At 45.7% G+C, this 22,433-nt stretch overlaps 1 protein-coding gene across 4 annotated transcripts in view; it reads left to right on the top strand.

Moving 5' to 3' along the window:
• Window positions 1–22,433, top strand: part of GRIN1 (glutamate ionotropic receptor NMDA type subunit 1) — an 851,805-nt gene that overhangs the window by 736,395 nt on the left and 92,977 nt on the right. For all 4 annotated transcript variants that reach the window (XM_086921247.1, XM_086921250.1, XM_086921251.1 and 1 more), the window contains one exon: window positions 9,752–9,861. In XM_086921247.1, the coding sequence (XP_086777373.1) occupies window positions 9,752–9,861 (110 nt within the window). The remainder of the gene's footprint in view (window positions 1–9,751; window positions 9,862–22,433) is intronic.

Below are 22,433 nucleotides of genomic sequence, written 5' to 3'. Positions count from 1 at the left end.
TTTCAGTTTTACATTTGCCTACACCATTCGTTAAGATTGTTTTCCTCTTGCACTCCATATGCATTTGTTAACCTCGTTTAGTCTCAGAAGTATCGACAGCGTGCATAGCCCTTCAACGATACCTTGGTCAGTTTATTATAGCCAGAAACTTTCATGTATCGCTCTCTTTATTGAGGCTAAGACATTTTTTATAGCCCTTTAATGACGTTTTGCTCCACTCGTTAAAGCAAGGACCTGTATATAGAAACTTTCATGTATCGCTTCTATATTGAGGCTAAGACATTTTTTATAGCCCTTTTATGACGTTTTGCTCCACTCGTTAAAGCAAGGACCAGTATATATCGGTCTCTGTTCTGAGACCGGGTCTATGTGCACATAATGTCACAGTCTCTCTTTTATGTCTATATTTGCCTACCTTATTTGTTGGGACTATTTACCTCTTTAGCCAGGTGCAGTCCGTTGTTCACCTCTATGAAATATTCAGGCCCCGGTTGCACGCCCCGCCCAGTGTACCATACATTTAAAGGGATTGGCTAGCGCCACTCAGTTGATTCTTCACTCGATCGACGGCACGCCATATCCCGGTACCGCCGCAGAACCCATTGTTACCTCGGGGCTATTTCTTTATCAGGTATTATTTCCTGACCTAGATTCCTTTATTACTAAACAGGCAGCCAATCTATCCACTAACGTTTTGGCTCTTTATAACTGCATGGCCATGTGGTGTATTCCGCATGCTATCATCGCTCGCTGCTCTGTTTATGTTTTTAAACGGCCCGTGCACTGTGATCCGTTATGATGATTGAGAAGAGCTAGCCTTCTGTATATTTTTAAGATAACATCGGATGCCTGATTTGTAGCTAGCACGAACGGTTTACGTATAATTGTTCGGGTCGTCCATAGACGCCCCGTCATTTTTATTTTCTATGAAAAAATAATACATGTAACATGAGCGCATCTTTATTTACTTATTTTTCAGTCGCTCTTTGGTATCCTTGGCACAACCTTACTCATACTAAGTATCAGCCGGTTCACTTAGCATCTATCCAGCAATCATTACAAACATTTATCTGTCTGTTCAGGTAATTACTCGAACCTTTTATTTTTCATTTGTGACACGGACACTTGTCAGATCAATTTTGCTCATTTCCCCTTCCGTTTATATTTATTTATTTTCCAGAACTACCGACTACGTATGCATTTATAAATATCGCTGCACAACATTTTATCTTCATGTCCCCTTGATTGCATGTCGGCACCTGAACACATTTTAAAAGGTAAATAGTGAATCAATATTGTTGTTAGCTATATGGACGCTAGCACCTCCGTTAACACCTCGAATCTGTCCATATTCACCAACTTATGGACGTCCTTTATCTTTCAGATTTTTTGCTGATATAGTAAAGGATTACTATTCGTCCATACGCCCCATCTTTTAAGCTACCTCGAGCACAGGAATCATTTCCTAACTACACAGGTATTACAGACAGTAGTCATTGGGTTCTTTCTAATTTAAACCTTGTGTCAATTTAGACATCGCTGCTCTAGTCAGTGTCCTTTGGTCTCATATCTCAGTATTTTCCACCTGAAGAGATGACAAGTCACATGAGTCTGCATTTGCATGGAATCACTGTGATCATTGATTTATTGATTTGCCTTGCCGTGATATATTACTGGTCTGGTATTATTTATATACTCATTACACATCATTTACTCGTGTCTTAGGTACACTGTTACTGTGTCATTCATCTGAAGACAACATCCTTCGGTTGCTTTTGTCTAGTAAGTCATGATCAAGCCATGTCAATATTACATATCTATGTTAAATTAATGTCAATGCTATATAGTGTCATTGTGTCATTCATTGGAGAATAACATCTTTTGGGGATCTTTGCCTAGCAAGTAATGATCAACTCATGTTAGTATCATATATTGAAGTTATATCAATGCTATAGTTATAAATATGTTATTTATAGAGAGGCCTATTAAATGTGTTCTCTGTATCTCCTGGTATCCTAGCTATATCAATGTTGTTGCTATAAATATGTCTTGTATAGAGAGGTCAATCATATGTTCTCTCTATATACTAGCATAGTAGAGTGAGTACTGCACAATTTTCTTGTCTAGATATATGTCTATCACATGACAAGCCAGACACAAGGTATACAGGTTGGACTTCCTATTTCTAGGTTATAGGCTACATTTTAATGTATAGATAATTGTGCACTGTTAATGTAAAATGTGATAAATATGTTTTAGGTATATGTAAATCACCAACGCGAATCCCTACAGGGCTGTGTTTGTAATAAACCCTCTTTTTATATGTAATTACAGATTGTAACTTGCGGCTCCTGAAGAAGGCGTTTTCGCCGAAACGTGCATCGAGTAATTTGTCACTATATTTTATATTGTAGACACTGTCAGGTTTATGTTGGTGTCTTTTTATCTACAAAGAGTGTATATTGTGTTATTTTATGTAATTGTTTGTCATATAACTTGAACAATTTGTTCTTTATATGATTTTTAATGTTAATTAAAATCATGATCAATTTTTATTAATGTTTTTCTTTTATTGTTTGCCTACTCCTAGTCCTATTTGGTCCAATTATCTGTAGTCTGCTACTCAGATTGCCTAGGAAGTTTTTGTACACATTCCAATGATTAACAGCAGCAGGAGGACCTAATCATTGGGAAAAGTGAGGAAGAAAGGGTAAGGTCTCTGCCCACCCTTATTATCAACATGCACACAGCCTGGGTATCTCAAACAGACCTGCAGTGAAGTCTGAGGGCTAGTGGCTGCAGAAGGATCTTTGCATTGAGGCAGGCAGGGGCTGAGGCATGCTGCATTGAAAGCAAAGTCTGGGGCATGGGTTACTGTTGGAGAAAACCATGCAAGTAGGGGGCGTGGTATAACGTGGAAGCAATAAAGAGCTCCTAATCTGCATGAAAAACATCAAAGGAATATAAACCTCTCTAACACTAGAGAACGATGAAGCAGAAGGCATAGGAGGTCACATAGAAGTCTATCTACAGTCACTGAGATGGAAGGACAACTGAGGGGTGCTGCTGTCCTAGCAGTGAGTAGAGAGGAAGTACTGTAAGGCTACAGTAATCATAAAAAGCATTGTTCCGAAAGACATTGGGGCCGTATCCAAATATCACCCCAGAGATAGGAGGAACAGCATTCTTAGGAAAGATCACAGTGCCCTTCAACAGTATAATCCCAAAGAGTGGGTTACCATGAAACTTTAATCTGCTCCACGTAAACAGCAAGAACAGAACATAATATTTAGGCAGAATAGCAGACTTGCAGTTGTAACCTGACTAAGCTCCTGGGAAGTCAACACAAGACACATAATTAATACCTGGCGCTGAGATTTGCAGAAACATGGGCTGGGGCAGGCAGTCTGCGTCTCTCGCCCTCCCACATAATAGTGACAAGTGGCGGACACCCTGTGGAGAAGAACCTGGCCAAACCTTTACTTCTATCTGACACCAGGTATCGGGCGGGACTGGGCTCGCAAACCAGCCCTGGCAATTACATCCGACCAACCCCAGGATGTGGGGTGCTGGTGAGAAACACTGCTGCTGTGCTTTTGTTACAAGGGGGGCGATTTTGCACCGCTGCTGTAAAACGAGCCCCCAGTAACAAAAACAGTCCCCACCCTTCCGGCGCACTGGTGAAATGGTTGGTGCCTGCTATGACCAGTGACCAGTGACCTTGCAGGTATCCAGAAATCAAGAAATGATGAACAGCTAAGAGCACTCAAAGGGATGCTGTGATGCAAATATGGGGCAAAATAAAATCGAGACCACCCTCCCAGACGTGGCGGAATTGGCCAGCCGGGCAAGCGAGCAACTCCCCTGGAGGCTGGAGCTCTTGGAGGCCGGGTGCAGCCTTCAGGAGTGGTGGTGCACGTTACGCGATCCCGTGGCAACTTAAAAAAGAGTTGATCTGGTTCTAGCTTGCATTAGTATGTTTGCACTTGGGGACTGAATTGGTGCTTTTTCTCAGGGCTGTTTTAGGTTTGCAGTCCTCCTCTAGTCCCAGATGCCCTTTTACAAATGTGTCTTCCAGTTGAGAGTGATTACCAACGGGCGTTTTAGTTAAGGGGAACAGGATGTAATACTTCAATTCACATGGAAACAAGTCCAACATTTTTTCTGAACTTCTCTCTAGCAGGCAAAAGCAAATATTACATTTCTATGCTTTCAAGAGAGTCTCAGAGAGGAAAATATAAACTGCATGATGTTCTAAACTGCATACCTGAGAATCACTGCAGAAGAGAAATCCAACAGTACCAGAGACAGTGTGTGAATGGTTGGAGAGTTGACATCCGTCAACCAATAAAGGACCTGCAACAGAGATAGCCCATGTTGGCTGGTATGGAGAGGAAGCAGCCTGAAGAGGACTGCAAGGTCTCAGAATCATGATACAAAAAACAACAATGCATCTCTCCCGCTCTCAATCCAAGATTGCTAGGACGTGCTCCAAGGGCAAATGGTTTACAATGTTGCAGCAACGGAGGTAACCAGGCACCACGTGAATAGAATGGAGTTAAATAGGAGTGGACACGCAACAAAAGAAGCCCGACAAAGGCCAGACGGAGCCGGCGTAGACATGAGTATACCCAGAATACACTGAGGTAACAAAGCACATCCCTGGTGGTCAAAGTTAGCAGTAGGATATGAAAGGCTTCTCTGCCTGATATTTAGCATGCATTCTGGCCAGGTTCCCGGTGCATCTGACCAGATGCACCGGGAACTCAAGTCACATGATATATTGTTACTGTGGGATGGAGTGGGGACAGAAGGTGCAGGAGATCGACCTTGCTCATTTCCAGCCTTCTCATCAACATATCATATGAGGGTATTTTCTTTTTTTTTGTTGAAATATAATTAACATTCTGCTGGTGTGCAAAATTCTACTCCGGCGGTGCTATTAAAAATCGGCGCGCCCAATATCAAGACTGCTGGTAATCCCCTGCCCTTTTAACTCACTCTTGCCGCTCTCTGCTTTCCTCCTTTATGCCCAGTTTTCCACCTTTCTCATCCTCCTTTCCAGTTTGTGTGTTTTTCTTTGTCCTCACTGTCAATATCTGATGAGAAGAAATAAGCGCTGGTCCCGAAAAAAAGAGTGCAGGTGGTCTCCACCGGCTCAAATTAGGCACTTTGTGTATCTGCGCGATGAGTAGCAGCAATCGCTGAAAGAGGGAGTCCTCAGTGCAAGGCTTTCTCGTTTGGGAATGGGGAGGGAGGGGAGGTGGGTGGAAGCCGTGTACAACACAACTTTTTTTTCCTTATCAACATGGAATTTATGCCATAGAATTGTCAGTGTTTGGGGAAACAATCGCAAAGTGGGATAATACAAGAAATTGTGTCCAAACAGTAAGGTGAAACGTAGCCAGGTAACTTATTTGTATGGCAATTAATGCCAGTTCACCCTGCGAGAGTGATGTAAAGACTTTGTCACTCAGGACACACCTTGGGGTAAAATGGATGGCTGCAAGTGAGTAGGCAGAAAAATGAAAAAATAAAAAGGACAAAATACTTTGAAGAGTATGGTTGCCACTGAGCGTGTGCGAAGCATTCGAGTCCACGCATTTCAAGGAAGTTCCGGTGGGATTATTTGCGCAAGGATATTCTTCCTTTCCCTCCATTTTCTCCTTTTCATATTTATTTAATCTTTTCATTTTTCTTTCCTGCCTGAAACCCTTCTTTCCCTCCTTCTTTCTTGTTTTCTTCCATCCTTCTTTGCATTCTTTATACCTTCCTTTTTATACACTCCTACTCAAGTTGCCTCACTTATATTTTCTTTGCGCTTTTCATCGTTCTTCTTTCCCTCTGTAACCAGGTGTGGTTCTTTGGTCATCATTTGTCTCCCGCCCCATCCCTCCTCTAATCCAGCCCTCCCACCCGACTACAGCTGAGATTAGCCCTCAGCCTACTCGCGGGAGCTCTGGTCGTGGCTCGAGTCCTCCTGAAAGCTCTATTGGATGCCTGTGGTTGAGAGCTCAGCTGAGTGGCCTGTGGAGACATTCGGTGAAAGAACAGCACGTCATTGTGTAGCTGCAGTCTGACCTTTAGCACGCGGGTTTTCTAAGCACATGATTCTTGTTCGACAGGTTTCTCGCCCTTTCCTCAGCGTTGCTATCATTTGTACTGTGAAGGTGTTTGCTCTGCGTGGGACCGCGACACCTCTCTGTGGCACACCTGAACCGTACACGTATAGATAAAGTACCGTTCCTAGTGGCACGTCTGCAGTCAGAACTCGTTCGTTGCGTGACAATCTCGCAGCTCAGCCGACGGTGCAGTGCGCCCCCATCCGTCTGTCAGTCGAAGGTGCAGAGAGTGTGCTGCATTGGAATATTACCTCAGGCTTGGCGCCCAAAAAATATGAATGTATGCAAAGGGTGACAAGCTATTCCCTCATGTTTTCATCTGTTATGACAGCGCACATTCCATCGTATGTGAATGCTCTATGCGCAGAATAGGTAAGGTATTTTAATGTAAACGCACCTCTTGGGTGAACAGCTAACTTAAACAAGCATTTACAATGCAGAGGTCTCCGGTTTGTGGGAGTTAGATCTATTGGTGTTGTAAATGACAACAAAGTGGGTGTATGTAGTGTGCAGTGGAATTATGTGGGTTGGATTGGAATTGTTAGCTGTGGAGTTGTGTGGTGGAATTGTGTGGGGTGCAGTAGATTTGTATAGTGGAATTATGTGACATGATGTGCAGTGGAAATATGTGTATAGTAATTTAGTGGTATTGAGTAGTGGAATTATGTGGAGTGGGATTGTGTGTCATAGTGAGTAATTATTTGAAAAGGTAGTTTGTGTTGTGGACTGGTATGCTGTGGAGTTTAATTATGTGTTGTGCTATTGAATTTTGTGGCATGATGTGGCATTCTGTCGTGCGGATTGGATGTATGTGGGGTATTGTGTTGAGTTGAATTAAGCGGTTTGTTGTCGAATTATGTGATGTGAAATGGAAACATGCAGGGGTAGATTTACAAGAAAGTGACGCATCTGTAGAGATGCGTCACTTTTCCTGTTCCACCCTTAGAAACCCTAAAACAACAGTTGATGGACAGAATGCAGAACAATCATACATTCACCCCAGTACAGAGATCTGGGCCTAAATCCATCGGTTTTTTTTTGCTCACCATGCCATTCCAATTTGAACCCAGCCATATGCAAATCAGTCTTAACCCTTTGCCCCATGGGAGTAGTCCAGCTCAAACTGCAAAGCCAGGTCCTCCCTGGACTGGAAACAAGCATCCTAGGACCGGTTTCGGGCTTTCAGCCCTCATCAGCCAGGAAGACATGGCTTGGCAGTTCGGGCTGGACTGTTCCCATGAGGCGCATGGTCAGACTGATTTGCATATGGCCATGTCTGAACTGGGGTGGTGGAGTGAGCTAAAGAATGATGTTGGATAAAACCCAGATCAGTTGAGTGGGGGTAAGTGTTTGATTTGCTGAAGTGCTCCATCCATCATCCCCTTTGGTATAGCTTTGGCAGCCCTGAGGTGGCAGGGTATGCCCAGACGTGGGTCCCTTGCTCACTTTGCCACTGGATTCAAGCTAGCCTGGCTGATGATGGCTGATTAGCCAGAAACCGGTCCCAGGATGCTTGTTTACGGTCCAGGGAAGACATGGCTTGGCAGTTCGGGCTGGACTGTTCCCATGAGGCACAGGGTCAGACTGATTTGCATATGGCCATGTATGAACTGGGGTGGTAGAGTGAGCTAAAGAATGAAACATTTCATACTAGAGTTATCAGATGTGTATGTGCTCTTGGGGCCTCTGTGCCAGAGGAAGACAATCAACTCACCAGGACAACTGGAAGGCCGCAGGGATTTCTAAGGTTGATACTAAAGGGGATGATGGACGGAGCGCTTGAGCAAATCAAACACTCACCCCCAGTCAACTGATCTGGGTTTTATCCATCATCATTCTTTAGCTCACTCCACCACCCCAGTTCAGACATGGCCATATGCAAATCAGTCTGACCCTGTGCCTCATGGGAACAGTCCAGCCCGAACTGCCAAGCCATGTCTTTTCTGGACCGGAATCAAGCATCCTAGGACCGGTTTCTGGCTATCAGCAGTCTTCAGCCAGGATAGCTTGACTCTACTGGCTTAGTGAGCAAGGGACCCACGTCTGGGCATACCCTTCCCACATAGGGTGAACAGAAGATGGCTGATAGCCAGAAACCAGTCCTAGGATGCTTGATTCTGGTCCAGGGAAGACATGGCTTGGCAGTTCGGGCTGGACTGTTCCCATGAGGCACAGGGTCAAGGCTGATTTGCATATGGTCATGTCTGAACTGGAGTGGTGTGGTGAGCAAAAAAACTATGGATTTAGGCCCAGATCTCTGTACTGGGGTGAATGTATGACATTGTTCTGCATTCTGTCCATCAACTGTTGTTTTTGCATTTGTCAGCCAGAGTGGGATAGGTATGCTCAGACGTGAGTCCTGTGCTCTCCCCGCCACTGGAGTCAAGCTATCCAGGCTCAAGACGGCTGATAGAAACCGGTCCTAGGATGCTTGATTCTAGTCCAGGGAAGACATGGCTTGGTAGTTCGGGCTGGACTGTTCCCATGAGGCACAGGGTCAAGGCTGATTTGCATATGGTCATGTCTGGACTGGGGTGGTGTGGTGTGGTGAACAAAAAAATGATGGATTTAGGCCCACATCTGTGTACTGGGGTGAATGTATGACATTGTTCTGCATTCTGTCCATCAACTGTTGTTTTTTCATATAAGTGACCTGTGTAGAAGCAGCTCTAATGACACTGAAAATAGTGACAAAAATGGCTTTATCATGATCTTTGTAGATTATTATGTGACCGCAATTAATGTACATGCTGTGCTTGATTTAAGCCGGTGTTCAAAAGTGCTTGGTACCAGTACTTAATTCTCGTCACCAGCGTTTAGGAAAGTCCACCACATGGTGGGGCTGTTTGCCTAATTTTGAGGTGACCACAACAACTGGCTTAATAATTAAAAATACATTAACACCATCAATGCTGATGGTATTCCCCTCCTGTGCTGATCCTGATTTATTCCCATTGTTCATGACGAGCTCAGCTCGTCATCAGTGTACGAGAGGTGTACCTCATGATGAGCTGGGCTCGTCATGAGCATCGAAGGTGTTAAAACGTAACAATACCTGTCACCCAGACCATTCTTATAGCGTTGGGTGGCCTGGAATAGTCCAAACTATCATAACTGCAAGAGTGTGAAACTTACCAGTTGTGTTGGTATTGGGAATGGCAGCAATAGTAGGACCAATGGGCACCGCCAGCTTTAGCAGCCTCTTGTGAAGGGTCCTAAGTGTAAGTCTTAAGATTTAGAAAGCAAGCCACTGCACATAGTGAGAGTAACTGAACAGTCGAATGTTCTTTTTTTGCCCAGTAATGTATTTTCTTCTAATACTGTAAATTGTAAATAAACTATTTTCTAATAGAGAAAAAGATAGGTAGAAATGGATATATGGCATTAAATTGACATATTTATTTTCGAGTGCATGTGCGCCCGCAGTCCACACCAGACTCCTTGCAGTCTAGGTCATTAGTACAATCTATGATAGAATTTATGTATGTGCTGTTCTAAGACCAGTTTTCAACTGCTGAAGTGATTTAATGAAGTTAAAATGCAAGCATGGGCACAGTTCTTTCTGGTTGGCTGTAAAATTTGATAGGTTCTCCCAAAACCTGCTGATACCTTTGTGCTTCTGTTTTAAGGTCCCATGAGAACGGATTCATGGAGGAGCTGGACAAAACCTGGGTGCGGTACCAGGAGTGTGATTCCCGCAGCAATGCCCCAGCCACACTCACCTTCGAAAACATGGCAGGTCTGTTTTAGTTCTTAGAATTAATCAGCTGGTTTTCTTTTAAGTTAGTAAAGAATTTGATATCTACTTTTCAGTGAAATGGTTTTCTGAGTGTTTAGTTACTGTCGCCATTGCACGACATTGCTTCAGGTTCCTGTCACTTGACGGAAGCGTTTAGCTGCCAGAGGCATACTGGTAAGTGAGTGCACGGCTGACTGGTGCCTCTAAAGGATGGGTAGGTAAGGGGTAAAATTAGTCGTAAGTCAAGCCTGGCACATCACAGGTACTGCCCCTGCACTACTGGTTTTTTCCAGAAGAACGAGCTTGTTCAGTCTCCCGCTTTAACCATTGGCTGTTTCACTTCTGTACACTACTAGTTACCGTGTAGTTAATCTAGGGAAATAGACAGTCTTCTTCTAAATATCTGAAGTAGTCTACGCATCATGTATGTAAAAGTTCAAGCCTGCTAGAGCTGTTCATATAAGTCGTTATTATTTTTGAAGAAATCTTACAATAGGAGATTGTATAGTGGATGCCAAAGGTGTTGTAACTTTCTGGCGATAGTACCCCACAAAGAGCATTCTCTAGTTCTCCCCATTCCCCACTTTGTTCTTTATGTGCATATTTTACTCTCATCCATTTACTGCTTATTGCAAGTTATATTAAGGCATATTCCAAGGTTAAAATATGTTGTAAAGTACAGAATTTAAGGTCTGACAATGACTGTACAAGACAGTGGTTGAAGGTACAGTGTGCAGGTTTTAAGTAGTTCTTGAGGCAGTTTTCAGGAAGTATCACAAGTGACTGTAATACAAATGGCATGGACAACCCCAAATGTACTGCGCATCACATATCAATGTGCCTACTTTGCAGGAGACGAACACTGCCACAAAGAGCCTCCATTTCAATAGACTAGGACTGACCAGATGCACATGCTTTGCAGGACACAATAAATGTCCAAAGGTCTTGCATTATAGACAACAACCACTGACCGAAACTTACTGCATTATTGAAGAATCTGACTCCACTAACATGATTTACAGGAAGCAGGGACTGCCAAAGTGCGAAAATTACAGTAATATATAACTTTTCGCATTTCACTATGGAAGTATTGCTCAAAAGTACCTGCATTGCATGGGACAAGGGAAGCTTCAAATGGCAAGTATAGTGGGAAAAATAGACTGTGCATAATGATGGAAAGTGAAAATTACAGAAGCTTACAGAGATGACATAGATACAATGTCCATGGTTATTTTAAATTGAGGAGTGTGCCTGTGTCCCTAAAACATATTTCAGCTCAATAGTCCCGAGGTATATCACAACAAATTAGGAGCATGAAATAAACTATACAAAATAAAAAAAAACAAGCCATTCCTTTCCAATCAGATCTTAAGATTTGAGTGTTTGCATGTCAGGAACTTTGTACAAGAATTGCCAAGCATAGTTACACAAATGGTTCATATTAAGTAGAAGGATAATGTAGGGTTTATGGTGTTGAGAAGCAACTCAGCACAATTCAATATAAAAAGACTCCAAGGGCCGGACTGGGGATTCAAAAGTAGTCCTGGCAAAAATGCTCAAACCAACCCCTCTCTCTTTATCTCCTCACACAATCTCTCTTTTTCCATCCATTCACTCTCTCTCCTTCTCTCCCCTTTTTCTTCTCCCTCTCTGAGTGCTTTGTTTCCACCCCACCCCCCCCTCCTTCCCTCTCTTCTGCTAATTTTCTCCTACCCTTGCTTACTGCAGATAATGTTAGGGAGCTGGGGAAAGTGACAGAAGCACCAGGAGCTGTCTTGGGCTTTTAAACGCTCTCCGTAGGTTCCAGCACACGGGGAAAATGGCTGAAACTTTGATTTAGGCTTCAAAACAATCTGCAATTTGATGATGCAACATTTCGACCTCAAAGCAAAATCGGTAGGGTCATTGTAAGGACTGGGAAGTAGGCAGCCGCGAACATAGTTCTACAACAGAAGGGCCTTAAAAGATTACTGAACAGAAAGACCATGGTTGGGTTTCTGCACAAGTGACACTTCAAACCAGAGTACAAGAGTGACTATGCTGCATTCACAAGTTTGTGCTGTAACATGCTTTTAAAATACAGCATGTTGTATAGTTGTATATGTAGGCGCGAATTATCTGCCATGCCTTTAAAAGCCATTTTCTTTTAGAGCAAAATGTAAAACTGTGTTTTTCAACAGATTTACTCCCACAGATTGCATGCTGTTGAACAATCCTACCTCTTATATTCCTTACAGTCCATCTTAAAATCTTTAAAAACGGAGTCTCCTTAGACCAGTCTTGAAGAAATTAATTTATAGCTAGAGCATCCGGATCTGGATTCGAACTGAAAAATCCGTACAACTGTGCAGTTAATCTGAATGCAAAAAGACCTTGTCAGTTCTGGGGGTCTCTAGTTGGCAGAGGTAGGTACCACTGTCCAAATAGGGACCATTGCTTCTAGTCAGGGCAAGGGGGATACACTCCTTAGACCCCTTCTCACCCCCTTGGTAGCTTGGCACAAGCAGCCAGGCTTATCAAAGGCAATGTGTAAAGTATTTGTACCAACACTCACAGTAACACAGTGAAAACACCACAAATGGACTCCACACCAGTTTAGAAAAATAGAGTATTGTATCTAACTAAACAAGACCAAAACGACAAAAATCCAACATACACTGTTCAAGAATATGATTTTAAAATAGTTCTAGGGTTTGCGTCAAAATAATCCACAGTTGCGTCACGTTTAGCCCAAAGTACCTGTAGATGTGACAAAAGTTCCAAATGGAAGCTGCAGCGTTGAAAAACAAGCGATGCAGCATTCCTGAGACCCTGGGGAGGCGATGCGACAGCCCTGCTGGACACAGCGGGTGTGGTGCGCTGCTGGACACAGCGGGTGTGGTGCGGCAAATCCGGTCTGTATGGGGAGGGAGGCAATACCTTGCATGGATTCCGGTGCGCAGGTTTGGTAGGAAGCGTCTCGTATAGGCACGATGCGACGATCTTTGAGACAGCGACGATCTCAGGTGCGGCGGCGATGCGCGGCGCAGTGTCGATCTTCTCTTCTCGCGGTCCCTCGATGCGATGGCTCTGCGACGATGTTCGCAGCGATGTCATGCGGTCCGCACGCAAGCGGTGTGGCGATCTCACCCAGCGATGATAGGCGCTGCGACGATCTCGATCCTAGCGACGGCAGGAATTTCCTCCCACTGTCGGGATGCGCTCCGCAAGTGAGCGATGAGTGAAAATTGCAGATTCTTTTAGTTTCTCCTTGTTCAGCTTCCCAAACATCAGGCACAACCTCAAGAGGTCCCACAATTGGATCAAGCACTCTAGGAAGGGCAGAATTTTCTCAGCAGAGTTCAGGGGATGATGGGGTGAAGTCCTTTTGTTCCTGGGACTTCTTAACAGAGGCCAGCTCTCCTCACGCCCTTGGAGATCTCTTCAAGCAAGGGGACACTGCACAAAGCAAAGTCCCTCCCCTCTCCTTGGCAGAAAAGCAACTTCAGGTCAATCCTCAAGCACACAGCAGGACAGTCCTTCCTCTTCAATCTTCCAGCTTTCTCCTTGGCAGAGGTTCCTTCTTGATTCCAGGATGATCTCATTTTCTGTAGTCTGGGTAGCCCTTTTTATACCACTATTTCCTTTGTTCTCTGGAGGCAGAGAGGCCTTGGCTCGGTCAGAACAGTTCAGGTCAGTTCCTGAGCACTTTGTTTTTCTGTCTTCTCCTTTCCTTTCAGAGAGAGGGGCAGGGTTGTCAGCCGCCCAGCAGGAGTTGGAGCCAGCATCGTGGAAGGCAGGCACAGCCCCATTCAGGCCCAGGTGCTATCCCCTCCCACCACTCAAGATGCAGATGCAGTCATTCAGCCTAGGGCTGACTCAACCAGCCTCCTGGGGGCCCCCTAGTCCCTGTCACTCACAAACCAGACAGTCAATTCACAAACAGGCCAAGGCACACAGAAAAGTTAGACAAGAGAACAGACACTGTCTAAAAGTGCTGTTCTCAAACACAGGATTTAAAAACCATCCTTCCTAAAAGATGTTATATTAAATGCTGAGTTCAGGGATACCAGACTTTAATTTTCTATCTGGCTCCTATGGGAAGTTATGCAGGTAAACATTATACTCAGCATTCCCCATTATAGCCTATGGGCCAGATAGCCCTCTCAATAGTGAAAAACGAAAATGGCTGTAATTCAGTACCAGAGCATGTCACACACACCAGTCCATGCTCTACCTTTCTTATACACTGCACCCTACCCAGGGGGTACCTAGGGCCTTCTACAGGGGTGTCCAATGTGTACAGAAAGGGAAGGGTTAGGCCTGGCCAGTGTGGACACTGGCCAGGGCAGCATGGCAGTTAGCAACTGCACCCAGGCACCACAGTGGCAGGCCTGAGACACCATTTTAGGGCTACTCATGTGGGTGGCACAATCAGTTCTGCAGGCCCACTAGTAGCATTTGAATCACCAGCCCTGGCACACTCAGTCCACTTTACTAGGGACTTCTTGGTAATACAAATATGCCAATTATGGAAAACCAATCACAACAGCAATTTACTCAGGGAGCGCTTGCACTTTGACATTGATCAGCATTGGCAAAGTGCCCAAAGCATCTAAACCAGCAAAAACAAAATGCAGCACAGCGTCAAAAATGCAGGAGGTAGAGTCAAAAAGTCAGGGGAAACCACGCCAAAGATGCCTGGTCAAACACGTGTCCCCTCCAGCTGAAAGTGGGGAGAACTACCCACCCTCTTCACTAAGGTGGAAACCTGGAGAGGCCATCAGCATTGGCGTGTTCTATACCAGGGCGGTGTTCCACCCTAAAATCCATTCCCTGTAGGGAGGTGGACCACCTCAACAGTTTTGGGTTCTCACCCCTCATTTGCATCAACCATCTGAGGGGCCTGTGGTCTGTCTGAACCCGGAAGTGAGTCCCAAACATGTAGGGCCTCAGCTTCTTCAGAGCCCAGACCACAGCAAAAGCTTCCGTTTCAATTGCACTCCACCTCTGTTGCCTGGGAAGTAGCCTCCTACTAATGAAAGCAACAGGTTGGTCCAAACCCTCTTCGTTGATCTGTGAGAGTACTGCTCCCACACCATGCTCTGAAGCGTCTATCTGCACTACAAACTCACTGGAGAAATCAGGTGCCTTGAGCACAGGTGTTGTGCACATGGCAGTCTTCAAGGCATCAAAAGCAGTTTGACAGGTATCGGTCCAATTCACTCTCCTGGGCTGCTTCTTCGAAATCAGCTCTGTCAAGGGGGCAACAGTGGTGCCATATCCCCTGACAAACCGTCTGTAATACCCGGTGAGACCTAAAAAGGCCCTCACCTCCGTCTGGGTCTTGGGGGCTCCCAATCCAGAATGGTATAAATCTTTGCCTGTAGGGGCGCCACCTGGCCGCTCCCTACCTGGTGTCCCAAGTACAACACAGATCCCTGCCCTCTCTGGCACTTACTGGCCTTGATAGTGAGGCCTGCCCTTCGCAGCGCCTTTAACACTTCCCAGAGGTGTTGCAAGTGTTCCTCCCAAGTGGAGCTGAACACAGCAATGTCATCCAGGTATGCGGCGCTGAATTCTTCCAGCCCGGACAGGATCAAGTTGACCAGTCTCTGGAACGTGGCAGGGGTGTTCTTCAACCCAAAGGGCATGACACAGTACTGGAAGTGCCCCTCTGGCGTTGAAAACACACACCTCTCCATGGCCCCCTCAGTTAAGGCAATCTGCCAGTACCCAGATGTTAAGTCAAACATACTGAGGTACTGGGCAGCTCCTAACCGATCCATGAGCTCATCAGCTCTGGGTATGGGGTGTGCGTCAGTCTTGGTGACCGCATTGAGCCCACGGTAGTACATACAAAACCAGAGTTCTTGAATGTCACCGGACGCAGCAGCTTTTGGTACTAAGACCACTGGGCTAGCCCAGGGTCTGCTGGAGAGCTCAATTACCCCTAGCGCCAACATCTTAGAAACCTCTTCCTTGATGCTGGCCCTGACCTTGTCAGCTACCCTGTAGAATCTCTGCTTCACAGGTAGACTATCACCAGTGTCCACATCATGGACGCACCAGTTGGTGACACCTGGGGTCAGGGAGAACAGAGAGGCAAACTGACCCAACACCTGGTGAGAGTCCCTCTTCGGCTCTGGGGTCAGGGTGGGTGAGAGGACCACACCATCCACTGACCCGTCTTGCTCCTTGGCTGCCAGGAGGTCAGGAAGAGGATCACTGGCCTAACGGCTAGGGCCCTTGACCTCGGACCTGGGGATCTGGTTTCGTGTCTCGGTAACGACGGCAAACATCCTGTGATTCTGGGGAAATCACTTAATCTCCCTGTGCCTAACAAAAAAATGAATGTGTGTCCTCATGTAATGTAACTGGTGCTATGTAAAGCGCTATGATACCTGATTCGGGTCGGGTCTAGTTCGTGCTGTATAAAACTCTGCAAAAAAAAAAAACAACAACTGTCCTCTTCCATTTCAGCATCTGTAGCCAGGAGCATTGTCACATCAGACCTCTCAAACTGGGGATTGAGGCGGTTCACATGTAAGACTCTCAGGGTCTGCCTGGGAGTCAGCAAGTTAATCAGGTAGGTTACTTCGCTCTTGCGCTCCACCACCTCATATGGCCCAGTCCACTTGTCTTGGAGCGCACACGGCTCCACTGGCACCATCACCCACACTTTCTGCCCAGGTCAGACCCCCCAGAATATAGCGGCATAGATTCGCAAATTTAGCGGCACAAATATGGAAATTTAGCGGCATTTTTACGGCACTTTATTTTACTCATATTCATTCATTTTCAGCCTTGAATCAATGGAAACTGTTTTAGCAGAGTATTCCACTTTGAATAGGTAACCTGGAATATGGAATAGAGGAAGCAGCCCAAAGGTGAAGGCTGTTATCCCTTGGAATTGCAATTCTATTCTTCATCTGAAATCGCGAGACCCAGTTACCAGTACTGGAACAGCAATGGCTGAGTCTGTAGACCCTCCTATGTCTGTGCTGCCACAGGCGCTGCAGAGGCACCGGGGCCTGCACCACCCCTGCTGATATCCAAGTGATTGATCCGCAGAGGTCATTATTAATAGATATCCTCCATTAATGCCCACAGATGTCTACTACTGTTTAATCCACTACAAGGTCCCTGGATAAAAAGCATTAAAGGTCTCTTCGAGACCGTTAGACTAATCCCCCTAACCAGTGGATTAACCACTAACATTGAGTCTGGAGTAGCGTGCTACTCACCGCAAAGCCGCAAAGCGCTTCAACGCCTCGTTAAGCACTATATAAAGGCAGTTATAATATAATGGGTTTGCGTGTCTCTGCTAGTATTAAAATAGAAGCTGTGTTCCGAGCCAGGACTGAAACATCTGAAAAAGTACTCTAGTACTTAACAAGAGAACCTGGTAGAGTAAATACAGCCCCTGAGTTCACGTGGCACTGAACATAGATAGTGAAATGACACTCGTGGCCATCAGACTGCATGCAAATCCTCTCTCGCCGAATAACTAAAATGCATAGCATATTCACCTTACAAATCACAAAAAAAAAAAAAAACGGAGAGGTGTGACTCCTAATAAACAAGAAAAGAGAATGAGCGTTGACGGCTGATAGCTTTGCTTCTGTGAGAGAAATAAGATCTGAAGCTGAATAAATCGAATGTATTAGTAGAGGGAAGTGAACTGGTTAAAAAAGCAGTGATCTATCGACGGCCTCACCGAAGCAGCGACCAGTGTGAAGTACATTTAACCTGCTACCTGAGCTATACACCCAGAAACTACGAGAAACAACCTCTGTTCATCACAACACCATTGAAATCCTCAAGGTTCTTTGGCAGATAGACTAAGATTGTTGCCAGGGTTCCCATTTTCCAAAATTATTTGTGTGTGGCTTTCGAGTTTCTGCATTTCTTGTTCTAGAAGTGGAATTTTTGTTGACTGGTCATTCTAACTCGCTGTTCAAGTTACACCATTTTGCACTCCATAGCAATGCATCTATCTTCAGTCTGTTGCAAATTCTCATTAGTAGCATTCACGAAAGGTTGTAGATCTTTCACCTAATCAAGAATAGTTTCTAAAACTGGGTTGCTAGAGTGCATGATTGGTGATGGAGAATAATGTTTAGCTGTTTTGGATTTGGTACCAGATGAGGTGGTCTGTGCTCCAGTGAGCTTATAGCTAGCCATTTTTGGTGTGTAGAATGGTAGTTTGAGAGAATTTCTGTAAGGAATTTAATTTCCCCATGAATTTCAAAACAGAACAACAGGGCAATGTCTTGACAGACTATCAAAAAAAGAAGGCAAAAATAGACAGCGGTGAGGAAGAATAGGAAATGATGCCATCGGAGTAGAGCAGAGGAATACATCATGTGGAAAATATCACCCAAATTAGCAGTCAAGAGTATACCATGGTGTAATACAATTTATATCCACGAAAAGAGATGGCAAACCTAGTCAGAAGGAATCCAGAAGAACATAGGAGAAAGCCATCATTAAGATACTATCTCCGGGCAGAAAGCACAAATGATGCGAGTGCAAAATGGTGCCTGTTCACATATTGATTCCTCACCTGTCTAACTGGGGGAAGATGTTAGTAAAAATCAGCAGAATAAACATGTCGCTATGTAGAGCTGTTGTAAATTGAGCCGTCAAATGTTAACAAATAAGCTTAAAATACCACTTTGAAGAAAATGCAAGGGATGTGCATCACAATATTTCACCCGCTTGCCTGACGCTTGGGAAGCACCTCACCACACAGCCGAGATGAGGACAACTGAATTTATGACCTCCGATAGCCCATGTATCTTGAGAGGCGGAGTGGAACCAAGGAATACCCCCAGTGAAAGAGAAAGAAGCTTTTTTTCTGCAAAGGTAAGCTCCCTGAAGGCAGAGCTGACAAAGTCTCTGACATCTTGATTGAGGCGGAACCCACTTTTTTATACTCTTGACATAATCACTTTGGTTTTTTTTGTGGGTGCTTTGAAATATTTCTGCATCTTTCTCGTATCACCTCGCACCTTTTTCTCGACTCCCAACCTGGAGGCGTGAAGTTTTTCAAAGTTCTGAAATGCACTGAGACAAAGGCGTGTCTAGCAGATATATTTTACCTTCAGTAAAAGCCATTTCTATACTAACTTATTATCTGAAGAAAGTCTTGCGAGAACTATAGACATCTGGTTAATTGTTTATTCAAATCAGACCCCCCAGGATATAGCAGCTTTTGTAAAAATGCCGCAATTTCTACAAAAATGCCGATTTCGCAGGCACTTTTGTAAAAATCGCCGCACTTTTACAAAATCGCGAAATCCCGAAATCCTGGAGGGTCTGCCAGGTTGAAATTCCACCAGAGTGGCATTCTGGTCGTACCATCTTTTCATTTCTTCCTGACTGGTTTCTAGGTTCTCCTATGCAAGCTTCCTGAAGCGCTGTGTCTGGTTGCGGAAGGCCAGCGTATAGCTGAACACTTCCTGGGGTTTTTTCCCTGGGTATTTCTCCCTCCCTCCTTCACCAGAGTGAGAGGTCCTCTAACAGGGTGGCCATACAGAAGCTCAAAGGGACTGAACCCTAAAGACTTGAGGCATCTCCCTGTAGGCAGACAACTGGCATGGTAAAAAGCCGTCCCACTCCCTTCTCATGGGCTCCGCAACGCCCATAATCATACCTTTCAGAGTTTGGTTGAACCTTTCAACCAACCCATTTCCTTGAGGGTGGTAAGGAGTGGTGAACTTATAAGTTACCCCACACTCCTCACACAGAGACTTCATGTACATAGAAATGAAGTTAGTACCCCTGTTGGAGACCACCTCTCTGGGGAACCCCACATGGGAAAAGATCCCCATCAATGCACGGCCCACCACGGGTGCTGTGATTGTCCTGAGAGGGGCAGCTTCCGGATACCGGGTGGCATGGTCCACCAAGACCAGGATGAATCTGTTGCCTAAGGCTGTCTTGGGGTCCAGTGGCCCAAAATGTCAATGCCCACTCACGCGAAAGGGGTGCTCACCACAGGAAAGGGTTGGAGGGGTGGCTTGCACTTCCCTACCTTCTTGCCACTTGCCTGACATGTCTGGCAAGTCCTACAGAATGTACCGACATGCTTCTTTATGTGGGGCCAGAAGAAGTGGGTGACAAGCCTTTGGAAGGTCTTCTTTTGCCCCAGATGTCCTGCGAGAGGTACTTCATGAGCCAGACCCATTAGGAAGGCTCTGAAGTGCTCGGGTACCGCCAGCACACGGGCTGCACCGGGCTCAGTGAACGTAGGCTCACTATAAAGTAACCCATCCTCCCAGTAAATGAGATGATCCTTGGACGCTCCACCTGCTGCCTGGTCTGCAGCCTGCTGCCGCACACCAATGAGGGAAGTGCATTCCATCTGTGCCTTGCATAACTCCTCCCTGGAGGGGCCCTTCTTGCTGCCAATGGGTCAGCTTCGGTAGGTCCCCCAGTTCAGCCACCTGTTCCCTTGTAGACTCCAGGGCATCCCCTTCATGTTCTGCTCCTTCCTGGACTGTGGGAACGACTGGGGCTGGTTTCCCAGGCATCTTGCTCCTTTTCCTCCTGGCAGGTTCTTGGGCAACTGTTTCAGGTTCCAGATCTGCTGAATCACCGCTACTGGCTGCCATCGACCGAGTGGTCACACAGATCCACTCAGGCAGACCCAACATCTCCATATGAGCCTGGTGTTCCACCTCCTTCCATGGGGAACTCTCCAGGTCATTTCCTAACAGACAGTCTCCAGGCATGGATGGACTCACAACAACCTCCAAGAGCCCTTAGACCCCTTTACACTCAAAGGGAACCTGTGCCACTTTGCAGAGGTGCACCGAGTTGTCGGCTGCTACTAATGGGTGAAGTACATTGGGAATGACCTGCTCCTTAGACACCCACTGACACCTCACAGATGTCACACTGGCTCCTGTGTCTCTCAGAGCCTCTATCTCCTTCCCATTGATGGTCACCGTCTGCCCGTATTTCTTAGTGTTCGGGGGCAGGTAGGTTTCCTGGACCATCTCTTGGTCTCCTAAAGAGACAAGGGTCATTACTTCTAGTCCCATCTCTTCACTAGAAATTAAATCCTCTCCCAAAGCTATACTCACTAAACCCAGTTTTGGAGCACCAGTGCATGCTGGAGATTTCTTGGGGCAACTAGGGGCAATGTGTCCCACCTCATTGCATTGATAGCAGGTAGGGGGACCCCTATTGTCCCGCCTGCCTCTAGGGGGCCAGGGTTGTCTATTTTTGGGGGGTTGGGACTCCTTTCCCTGGGAACTGTTTTGGGGCCCTTGAGAGAACTCCTTGTGGTTATCCTTGTCCCCATCACTCTTCTGCTGGGGACCCTGCCCACCTTTGGCTGTGGTACCCACAATTCCTCTTTGGACCTTAGTACTGGTCCAGCAGTCCGCCTCCTTAGCAAGCTCAATGGGGTCCATCAGCTTGCTGTCTAAAAGATGTTGGTGCAGCTCTGGAACACAAAGACTACTCAAGTGCTCCCAACTAATTAAATGCAACAACCCCTTATAATCAGTTCCTTTGCTACCCTTCATCCAACCTTCCAGTGCACACGAGTACAGATTCACACACTCCATCCAAGTCTCAGACTCTTTCTTCTTGGAGTTCCTAAACTGCAGTCTATACTGCTCTGGAGTAAGTCCAGACCTGAGACATAGGGCCTCCTTCATATTGGGGTAGGTCATGGCACCTGCTAATTCTAAGGGCTCTAGAGCACTCCTCCCAGAAGCCTCAAAATGTTTCCACAGGCCCGCCCCCAATGCTGTTCAGGCACACCATTCATTCTCAAAGCAATCTCATACGAGGTAAACCAAGCATAGATATCATCACTCCTATTGTAATTCTGTAACCAAATCCTTGGGAATATATACTTTACCCCCCTGCACTGGCTGTGCGCTGCCACTATTGGAGCTGGAATCCACCTGCTTGGCCTCGATATCCAGTTCTCTCATGCTCAACTCATGAGCCAAAAGCAATTTCTTCTCCTCTAGGGCACGAGCATTCTTGCTCTCCTCTGCCGCCTTTTCTTTCTCTACTTCAAATTGCTTCATTTTCATTCTCATGATTTCCAATTCACGGTCTCTCACTCTTTGATTCTCCTCTAACTCTTCTGGAGTGAAACCCCTATTGGAATGGGTGATGCCAGGCCTTGAGCCTGGGTTGCTCACAGGCAAATCTTGGGGATGAACCCCCTCCCTTCCACCTGCATCATTTCCCTCTTGGACCTCCCACCAGGCCTCCAAGATTTTCTGCAGCTCCTCCTTCCTGGAGCTGCTTTTCACAGCGAAACTACGATCTTTGCAGAATTGTTTAAGCTGTTCAACTTTGTATGAATACAGATCTTCAATGCAAAACTCCAATTCTGCTGGCTGCTTTCTGAGGCATGATGCTTTGAAGAGTTAATCAAAAATAGAACCAAAAAATCAGAACACAGTATGTGGCTGCGTAGTGGTCTGCACTAGACTAGTGATGTACACCAATTACTGTGGGTCAAGTACAAATACAAGTTCAAATCCTCACCGCTGACCACCAATGCCTGATCTGGGGGTCTCTAGTTGGCAGAGGTAGGTACCACTGTCCAAATA

Source organism: Lissotriton vulgaris, chromosome 5, assembly GCF_964263255.1.
Source record: "Lissotriton vulgaris chromosome 5, aLisVul1.2, whole genome shotgun sequence".
Classification (NCBI taxonomy): Eukaryota; Metazoa; Chordata; class Amphibia; order Caudata; family Salamandridae; genus Lissotriton; species Lissotriton vulgaris.
The sequence above is the reverse complement of the archived record's forward strand: the minus strand, read 5'-3'. Positions and strand labels throughout refer to the sequence as shown.